Source organism: Kryptolebias marmoratus, linkage group LG19 (genome assembly GCF_001649575.2).
Source record: "Kryptolebias marmoratus isolate JLee-2015 linkage group LG19, ASM164957v2, whole genome shotgun sequence".
Lineage (NCBI taxonomy): Eukaryota > Metazoa > Chordata > Actinopteri > Cyprinodontiformes > Rivulidae > Kryptolebias > Kryptolebias marmoratus.
Window position 1 is genome coordinate 2753282 of NC_051448.1, and position 10414 is coordinate 2763695.

Genomic DNA, 10414 nt, shown 5'->3' on the forward strand with positions numbered 1-10414 from the left:
TGGTCACACCCACGACCAATGAGTGAACAGGAGCTAAGCTGGCTCCGCCCACCCGGCTGGCCCGACTCCGAACTGAGTGCGAAAAAATGCAGATGCGAACGCTTGCAAAGCGAGCCGAGTAGAGTGGAGCCGGGACCGTTAGGGTCCGTGTGAAAGGGGCATTTGACTCCCCTGCTCTAAAGGTTAAATTTTAGCTGCGCATCCAAGGATTCATTTCTGAAAGGTTGATTAGATATGATATTTTGCTAACAGACAGAGATGACTGCAAAACTAATTCAGATCAGTCTCACCTGCTACCACACCAAACTTTGGGTCCATATCTGTAAAACTAACGTGGCGGCCATCTTGAATCAAGTTGACTCCAAAGGTTGAAATCGTCCATTTCTGCACGTTTCATTCATTAAAACTCCTCCTGTGGTTCATGAGATGATTTAACAAACACAGACGTGCACGAATACACGAGCAAAAACATGGTCGCCCGCCTTTCACCTCCTGAAAGCTTAGATTAAGACACTTCTCTAAGCGTGTGAGCTTAAAATAAATAAAAACTGTTATTTAGGACTCATAAAAGTCTCAACATGTAGCGTTAAAGCAACAACAAAGATTTCATACTGAGCTTGAGTTTCAGCACAAAAACATGAATATTTCTGATTTGAAGAGACCTGCAATATAAAGAGTTTAATTTAAACATACTCACAATGTTACTGGTTTTACATGGACAGTTTGCTTTGTTTGTTCTGCAGAAATGAAAGAATTCGAGCATGAATACATCTGCGGTTCAGAACAGCAACTAAAAACAAAATGAACAGGTTTGTGTAAAATTAACCTGAACCGGTTTTCGGCTGCAGCTGTGATTTTTGGTTATTTGAAGGTGAAAAGACGCAACGTTTTAGTTAACTGCTCTCAATAATTGAAGTAAAAAAGGTCACTCATTAACATTTTTTAACAGCATTTCAATCAGAGCTTAAACTGACGGATTCAAAGTTTATTCATCTGTTTAAAGGCAGAATAAGATATTAGTGTAGCGTTTAAATTCCTGTCGGACAAGTTTGATTGGGTTCACAAGGTGAAAGAGAAACGGAAGAAAGGAAAAACGTGAACTGCTGAAATTTAATTTTAAAATCATCCTCGGTGCTGCAGAAGTCGAGCTTTTAGGTGAAGCATAAAGTCTGGTTGGAAAACACAAACCAGCATCTCTGTAGGGACGTGTGTGTGTGTGTGTGTGTGTGTGTTATATATCATTCATGTCAAAATATGAATTTAAATGTATGAAGCACAAATAAAACTTTATTCCTTAAATTCACCGTCTTTAAAGCAATAGTCTGGTCATTTTGACGTGATGTTCTGTTAAACAGGTGGACCTCAGCCACAAAGTATGCAGATAAGAAGCTAACAGGCTAACAATTAGCCAATAAAAATATCATAACGGTGTTAAAGAACGCCACAGCAGCTGATTTTAAACCGCTCCAGTTTTGCACGACACCGTTTGTTTGGTTTGTAGCTGTTTTCTCGAACGAACGGCCTCCGTGACGATACATCGACGGATGATTCGGTCCGCCCGATCTGCGTCTCTAATCAGTGAGAAGTTTACTTCCTGGTGGGCCGATCTGGTCGGCGGTCTGCCTGTAGCAACACGGACATCCTTCGGCTGAGAAAACGGCAACAAAGTAAACGAACAGTAAATTAAAATGAACGAATGAAACGGTCTCACAGCGTTATGTTGTTTTTTTCTCCAAACTCTGAGCTCTATGACTGAATTACTAAATAATCGACAGAACATCACCTCTGACATCCACCTGAGGGGTGCTGTAGCTCACTCAGCACCCCCACTTCTAAAGAAGGATGAAGCTGTTGTTAAAAATTAAATCCAAAATGTCCATTTTTGGGTGTTTCCATGTTGAGTCTGAACCTTTGACAGCCTCGCAACTCGCCGACAGGCTGTCAATCTCAGCCTGACACATCTAACTGAATAACTAATTGTTTTTACATCTCCTGCCAAAACGCTACAGCATTTACCCCCAAAGCATCAGAAATATGAGAAACATGCAGAGAAACTCGCCGCCGCTCAGCTCAGCCGGCTCAGAAGACAAAAACTGATCATCGGTCGTTTTATCTGTTATCAAATAATCCTATCAGCCTTTAAGTTAAGAAAAAATGTCCGTTTTCGTCACATCAGACAAAAAGCAGCAGATGATGGAAGATAATCAGCACAGTTTAGTTATTAAACAACAAACCTCGAAGAAAAAACTTTTTTTTTGTTGAATCGTTGCTGAATTTCCTGCTGAGCTGATTGAAAACTGTCGCTTGGTTTGATTTCAGTTTGTACAGAAGATGCTAATCTGTCAGATTTGGTTTTTCAGATGTGACCACGAAGTTGTAATATTTCTGTTTCCTATAATTTCTCTGAAGACGTTCACCTGAAACGTGTTAATTCTGTGAAACTCCTCGTGAGACATTAATTTCGGCTCACGTTGGTAAAACAGGATTTATAGAGAGCATGAAACGATTCCTCAGAACCTCCTCTGAGCTCTGAAGCAAACAATAAGGACGTCGTTACAATCGTGGCTTTAAATTCAGCTCGTCTGATCGTTTAATTGTCCAGCCGGAACTCGAGTGTTTGGACTCGTCCTGCCTTCATCGTCTCTCTTGGACACCAACGAGGTTTGTCCTGCAGCCATAACACACTCCAGTCTGAGTCCAGTTGTCCCAGAGAGAGACACGTCCTGCCAAGTCCTTCAAGTGGTCCTCTTTGGAGTCCAACCTCAACACATGTGTCCGTCCGTCTGTCCCCCAGACGTTTTCCACCTTAGGAATGTTGTCCCCGCCTGTTACAGAAGCACAAAGAGTCCTGTCTTTGTCCACGTCCGTCCAGATCGGATCCCCTCCCTTCCTCCTGTCTGAGAGTTTTGTATCCAGTCTGCCTGTCGGCGTTCAGCTCAGCAGGGCTGCACAGCGCTGCACAGGCCGCCGTAACACCGAGCTGCAAGCAGACCACAAGCTGTTACACCAAAAAGGTTCTCACTGATTTTCAGCAGAGCAGGAGTGAAGAGGAGGGGGGAAAAAAGCAGAGAGGAAGAGGAGAAAGTCTCTAAAACCAGTACAGGTCCTTGCTCTTTTCCTGTGCCTGCAGACCTGAGAGACGAAGAGAGGAAGGAGGAGAAAACAGCAACAGAAGAGGAAAGAAAAGCACAGATTAGACACTGATAAAAGCAGGAGGAAGCGCCCGAGGCAGAGGAGGGATGAAGAACACGACAGCAGGAGAAAAGGAAGCTGACAGCTGGCGTGAAGGTGCCGACTGACGGACAGTTTGTTGGTTTAATCCTACGGACTGAAAATGGCTTCAGTTTCCACAGATTTACAGAAAATAAAAAGATTTCACTTCAATAAAAGCTGATTTATTTACAGATTACTTCCACAGGCAGAGAAATTCTGCCAGAAGGTTGAAAAAATTCAGAAAACAGTCAGAAAGATTGTAGATTTTAGCTCTGTAGAAAGGTGTTTTTAGGTCTGGACGACTAAGAACGTTTCAACGTCTTTTAAAATCAAGATCTGCACCCAGAGGAGCGCAGAGCAACTAAAACTCTGAGGCAATAAGTTGCAGCAACATGACGAGTAAAAAATACAACAAAAACTGTCCAGGTGCAGAAAAAAAAGAATCAAAACTCTGTAGTCGTCGTAGTTTCCAGCTTGATAATCTCTGCAGCCTTAATCTCAACTGTTAGAGACACAAAACTGAAAGATACGTGCATTAAATTGGTATTTACGGAGCAACATTTGGGCCAAAATTCACAGGATTTTAGTTACATTTTGCACAAATGCCATGCATATTATTTTGTCCCAATTCAGTCACAATTATATCTTAATTTATTCTCGTTTTATCACTTGAAGGGAACTTGACTCGCGTTTCTCAAACTTTCTTATTGACAGAAGACAAAGTTTTTGACAGATTTGTCTCGTGACTCACATGAGAAACGTTTTGAGACATTTTGGAAAAGTTTGTTCCCCGCAGAAGAACAAACTCTGTTTGTCTAAAAGCTTAAAGTTTATTTCTGAAGCTGTTCTTTAAACCTTTTGTTTCTCAATGAGAAAAACTCTACGATGACAAATATGTATGAAAACATTTATTCTGCCAGGTTCGGCTCCAAAAAACGAGCATCAAGTGAAGGAGTTTTATTATGTGCTTGTTTTTAAGAGGTAACAGGTTAATATTTTTATTTATTCTGATTTAGAAAAGCTCATTTTCTTGTTATACTTTTAAATTATTTCAAACTGAAATGTGTCACAAAGGATGAAACCAGGTTTAACACCAGAACCACTCCTTTTTGCACCTTTATCAAGATGTTTCCTTTAGATTTTATCTCAAGTTGAGGAAACAAAGAATCTCTTATCAAAACGTTGGGATAGTTGACATCATCCTGAGAAAACCTGATTAAAATAAAAACAGCAGCTTCGGTTGTTCTCAGCTTTCTGTGATTAAGTAAGAATAAAAGTAAAAAATTATCCTGTAAACCGGACAGACTGGGTTCCCTCCTGCCTCCGGAAATAAATGATCTTTATAGGAAAAGACTTGTGTGAACAACAACAACATGAATTTTGGACTCGTTACAACAAAATATCATAATTAGGATTAATTTTCTGACACCATGTTGGTCAAATAAGAAGAATATTTGTAGATTCTTATTACCTTTAAGTCAAAGTAATCCAAACTGCCAAAAACGAAGGTAAAAAGCAGATTAAATCCATCATTTTTAGTCTGCCTACAATAAAAACATTTAGTCCTTTTAATTAAAACTGCAGTCAAGAGAAACGTTTGTCTGGTTTAAACTGGTTTAAAATAAAAAACCTGCTTGAAGAGCCTCAGGTTCTGTGTTAAAACTGACTGAATGTAAAAGTAATTCACAGTTTTTACTGAGAGAAATAATTCAGACGAGTAAATAAAGAGCAAAAACCAACTACCTTTGGTAAAAACAAAGTTTCTGGAGTGTTGATTCACGACTAAAACAAAAGTTATTTATAATTTATAAAATAAATGATTTTAACTCTACGGTTTTAGTCCAAATGTGCCGAGAAGTCATCAAACGTTTGTCTATATAAGGCATTATTTTAGAAAACAAATTATTTCACAGATTTGTTTGGAAACTGTTCACCTGCCGCCATCTTTAAAGAGTTTCTGATCCCTTAAAATCATGCCGAGGAGGTAAAAGTGAGGAAACGTCAGAAGAATTTTGTTTGGTTGGAGGGAAATATAAACCTCCGTTAGTTGCAGGAAAAACACAGATTTCTCCCCGGCAGTTTGTTCTCGTCTTTATCCTGACTGAGATGAAGTAAAACCCGAGGAAAATAAGTGAGGAGATAAAATAAAAAGTCCTAAAAATCAGCCTGTTTTTATTTATCGTTTCCAAATTATTCATTCTTTCTCACAATGTTTTGTTTTTTCTAGTTTGTTTGAAACGTAGGTCCATTTTTCCCCAAGTGAGTTTCTTTTTTATTTGTCAGTATCTTACCTGCAGCAGAAAGCAGTCAGAGTGATCTCAGTTTAGAGAATCGGGGGAGAAATTCTCGAGCTCACAGCTTCTCAGACCAGGCGCCACTCGAGAACTAATTTCAAGCATCTGAAACATCTCAAACCTGAACCATCCAAGCAGGAAGAGCTCGTGACGCCATGTTTGTTGGACGCTCAGTGGCTTGTGTGCAGCTACTGTATGCATCAGCATTGTCGGCCATGTTGATCTTATTTTAATGTAAAAATCCTTGTTAAATGCACATTTGGATTCATAAAAACTGTGCAATTGTAGGAGCTAAAAAGACGTTAATTAGAGTTTTCCAGAGTCTCTGCGTAGATTTCTGCTCTGGGTCGTTTTTTTTTTTTTTGCAGAAACCGGTGGAATGTCAGTTTGTCGTCATGATGATCCGTGCAGCTTATTTAGCGAAGGATGAGAAAAACATCTGATTTTATCTGAAAGTCTGTCCGTTTCCACAGGAATCACACGAGACAATTGACCAACAACAAAGAAAGCCTGCTGTCCAACATGGTGGACAGCACCAGGGCTGATACCTGCAACAAGCTGCCATCAGCAATTCCCTTTTTAACTCCACCCCCCCCAAAAAAAACACACAATTACAGACAAACAATGAGACAACATGACACTTTCTAAGGAGGAAAGAGGATTTCTGTTCGAGTCAGAGAACGAGCTGTTGGTTAGAGAGAAGAAACGACTCCTGACGGACTCGGCAGATCAGGAGAAGAATTATTTGGCCGCCATGATAAACGCAGTTAGCAAAGTGACACGAACTTATCGCAGCTGGGAAAGCAGCAACGACTTAACTGACCTGCGTAAAAAAGACGACGTGAATAAACAGTTAACTGTCGGTTGATTTAGACGCTTATTTAGCAGAGATTCTCCTTGATTCTCCAAACTGAGGTCACTCTGGTTGCTGTCTGCTGCAGGTAAGATACTTATGATGACACCACACAGCTCTACCTGAGAAAACAACGATCTGTTTAATGTGTTTCTGTGGGGGTACCTGTGTCTACGTTGAGTCCGATCTCTGCTCCGGCGCCGGTGAACGCGCCGCTCCAGGCCGACCCCGTCCCCGAGTCCCCCTTCCCCCCAAGGTCACAGGGCGAGGTGCTCGGCCCCGGGACCGAGCTGCTGGACGACAGGCGATGGTGCGACCTCACCGACGGCACCAGCAGTGAGCCGTAGCGCGGGTCGAACGCCGCCCCGTACATCTCGTGGACCACCGGGCGAGGATACGCTGAGCTCTGAGTGCTTATGGCGCCCCCTAGCGAGTAAGGGTGGTGGTGGTGATGATGGTGGTGGTGCCAGGCGTCCGGGCTGGGCTGGTGGAGGTGGCTGTGCAGGGAGGCGGAGGAGTACGGGTCCCCGGGGAAGGAGAGCTCCGCGTGGGGCGCTGACAGAGCGCTGCCCAGGGCGGAGGAGACCGACGGCTGGTAGGAGCTGTTCCAAAACGACGGAGGGAAACTTCTCTGATTCATGGGAAACGATCCGTCTGAGGAAAACAAATTAAATCATCGTTAATTTACTGTGAACTGATTATCAGATTTAAGATTTCTGTTCAGACTCTTTACATCAGTTTATGATGTTTCTGTAGCAAGAAAATTATTTTTATCAGCAAATAAAGCTGACATGATTATAATTTACCATAATAATTACCCTTTAGAGCCACTTTTAAAAGCAAAACTACAAAATATTTACTTGTTTTAACGTGTTAAAATGTTCATTTCTGGGTCTTCAGGCGTTGGTTCAAATCTCTAGGATTCAATATTTGTGATAATTTCAAGTTTTTATGGTTTTCTTTAAATTACACCTAATATTGCTTTTAGAACAAGAACAAACCGTTTAAATTAAAATGTTTCTGGGATAAATAAAGATCCAGAACTTATAAAAATATATTTTTTACAAGGTAAGCCTTGCTGTGACTCAAAGATATGATTTGTTTTTTTCCAAACAAGCAAAAGAATAAAAAAAAAATTAAAAGATTTAATCCTTTTTTATTAATTGTCATCTCTTTGATTTTAAATAAACAGATATGTAAATCCTTAATGATATAATCCTTTTTAAAACTAGCCACAAAGTGTTTTATATCAAGGCTTTTAGGTTATTCTGTTTTATACTTATTCTATTTTATTCTATTATGTTTAGTTAATATGCTGCAAACACTGAGAAACTGTTTCATTTTTATGTCAATAAAGTTGATTTTGAGTCTAAAAACAGATCAAATCAAACCTGAAATAAGAATAAAAACAACAAAAAACAAAAACTATAAAAAACTGCAAAAGCATGAAAATAGTTTCAAATTAGGCTTAAACTTAATTGATGAAATTGATTGTTCTTGTCGGAGATTAACTGTTTAATAAAGTGTGAAAATATTTTAATAAAAAAAAAATCAAAAGGAAAGTTGATAAAATTAAATGTTGCTAAACTAGATGTTAAAGATGAAAAACAACAGACAGAAAAAATAAATTTTAATTATTTAGATAAATAAAAGGTTTCCAGCTGAAGCTCAAACTGAGCTCCTAACATTTATCTGCTTATTTCCAGAAAATGAAACTAAAATACACGACAGACAGCAGTTTGTTGCTGGATAAATAGAAATAAAATGTTTTAACTGTGAACTTTTCCCAATTTGTTTGCATGTAAAGCTTTGTTGGTATAAAAGGTAAAGAACGGCAGCGCGTTACGGCGACAAACCTGCAGCTTCGGACTGAATGTTTTAAAAGTTAAAACACTTTGAAAGTGTTTGCAATAAACAACAAAAGAGGAATTATCATGAACTGCTGCTTTTATACAACAATAATCTGACATTAAACCCAGCTGGGTGATTTATTTGCTGTTATTTTTGATAAAAAAGCTTCATTTCATGGTTAAACTTCGTCCAGGAAGCCCTCGGCACACACACCACCCACGGCCTTGTGGCTGGAGCTTGGGTACGCCGTCGCCTGGCTCAGGGCGCGGCTGAAATGCTCGTCCACCACGGAGCTGATGTCGCCCTGGAAGTAGGTGAACAGGACGCAGCGGGAGCTCAGGTACTCGGCGCCCGGCGGCAGCTCCTTGTCCTCCTCTTTGATCGCCGGGGGCCCCGAGGGGCCGAGCCAGCTGCTGCTCTCCTGGGGGTCTTGCATCTTGGAATACAAAGCCAGTTTCTAAAAATAAAAAAAATACAAAGATGAGACAAACTCAAAAAAGTGGATTTTGGGGACTTATTTGCAGACATTAGTTTTGATGCCAGAAGTATAAATTTGTAATTTATCCCTCAGGAGGCAACATCTAAACAAACCAACAAACATACACTCTGAAAAAGAGAGTTTCAGCTTAAATAAAAGCTTAGATCGTAGAAGTTCACATCTGGCATTAATTAAATTTGTTTATTAAACTGCAGCTTATATATTTCCTTTCTATCTGTAAAATTTGCAGCACAAAAAAAAGAAATCTACTTATTTTACTCATAAAAATTCATCCAATAAGTTTATTATATCAAAGACTAGATGCATTTCTTCTGTTTTAAATAAATAAGAGGTATAATCTTTTAAAAAAAGCGTTGCACATAAACAGTGAAACTGGACACTTTGACACTCGGCTGATCCGGAGTCTGTTTAGGTGACAGACGGAGTGAGTTTTGGCACTATGTGAAATATTCCTTTATGTTGACGGAGAGCTTTTAAGAGACTGAAAGAAAAAAAAAAAAACTTTAAGGAGGTCTGGAAAGGCCTCTAAAACCTGCTGCCGACACTCACAGGCTGACAGACACAAAGCTGATGTGAAAAATTCAATAAATCACGAGCGATACGGTTTATTTTCCTCAGAAAGAGAGAAAAATGAAACTGTCTTACTGTCAGACAACAGGCTGCTAAAAACTAAAATCATGCTTTGACCAAAGTCTTCATTTATGATTTTACAAACATTAGAACAAAATAAACCTGGAAACATCAGCTTTAACTTGGATTAAACTCATCTAGGATTAGAATAAAATAAAAAAAACTAAATTGTTTTTATTTTGGACAAACTCAGTTATAGTCTAATTTAGATTTAGCAAAACATTCTGATTTTGAAAAAATTTAATATGCATCAACTTAAAATTACTGAAAACTATCCAAATATTAAAAGTCTTCAGTTGTTAGATGTTTTTTGATGCAGAACGAGTTGAAAAACAAGTTGTTCCAAATGTATATTTTTAGATGTTTGGACGGAAAATAAAATCGTCTTCAGGACTTCAGAGGTTCGTTAATAAACATTTAGAAGCTGCTAACCGTTTTATTAAATGCGATCGAGTTTATTTGGCAGTTTTGTTGACTTTAATGGATGTTTTCCGGACAGAAATGGATCACATGGAGCCTGCAGCGCAGACGAACAAAAAAAAAAAAAAAAAAAAAAAAAAAAAGCGAAGCAGTCCGAGCCGAACCGAGCCGTACCTGGTGGTGATAGGGGCTGTAGGAGCTGAAATACGGCTGAGGACCAAACACTTGGTACATCACATCCAGGCAGCTCATGGCGGAGAGCTCGCGGAGAGGAAGCCAGCAGCTCTGCTCGGTGATCCCGCTGCGCGCTGCGCTCTGCGCTCTTTACGCACGGCGGCACTGAGGCCGGGCTCCGCGCTCCGGGCTCCTGGACCCCCCTCCCCCTGCAGCTGCCCCCACACACCAACCAATCACAGGCCGGGGCTCCACCTCTGCCTTAATGGCCTTTTAATTAGTGCAAACTAAAACCCTACACCAGACCTGCTTCTCTCCGGCTGCCTGATTCATTTATTTGATTTTTTTATTATTTAAAGGTACTCATGGAAAAGTACGAAATTAAACATAAACCAGATTATCCAGAACTACATCTGAAGGTGGAGTTTGAAACAGTTTACTCCAGCAGTTTTCCTGATATATTGATATGCAATCCTGAAA

The 10414-nt window shown here is 39.9% G+C and overlaps 1 protein-coding gene across 2 annotated transcripts; it reads right to left on the reverse strand.

Moving 5' to 3' along the window:
- Nucleotides 1–663: 663 nt before the first annotated feature.
- vgll2a (vestigial-like family member 2a) lies at nucleotides 664–10118 on the reverse strand. Of its 2 annotated transcripts, none has more exons than XM_017431377.3 (4): nucleotides 9935–10118; nucleotides 8425–8668; nucleotides 6526–7014; nucleotides 664–2980 (listed from the first exon to the last, which is right to left on the reverse strand). In XM_017431377.3, the coding sequence occupies exons 1-4, from the start codon at nucleotides 10010–10012 to the stop codon at nucleotides 2937–2939; spliced, it is 855 nt and encodes a 284-aa protein (XP_017286866.1). In that variant the 5' UTR covers nucleotides 10013–10118; the 3' UTR covers nucleotides 664–2936. The 2 variants fall into 2 exon arrangements, with proteins under 2 accessions (XP_017286866.1, XP_017286865.1); XM_017431376.3 differs by having other exon boundaries at nucleotides 664–3132.
- Between the last annotated feature and the right edge of the window lie 296 nt (nucleotides 10119–10414).

What these genes read in the sequence shown, in the direction of transcription:
- vgll2a (XM_017431377.3), bottom strand. Translation starts at nt 10,012, where the DNA reads ATGAGCTGCCTGGATGTGATGTACCAAGTGTTTGGTCCTCAGCCGTAT. An exon ending in CAGCCACAAGGCCGTGGGTG is followed by an intron (nt 7,015 to 8,424) that starts GTGTGTGTGCCG and finishes TGTTTTCCTCAG; the next exon opens with ACGGATCGTTTCCCATGAAT. An exon ending in CGGACTCAACGTAGACACAG is followed by an intron (nt 2,981 to 6,525) that starts GTACCCCCACAG and finishes GTCTGCTTGCAG; the next exon opens with CTCGGTGTTACGGCGGCCTG.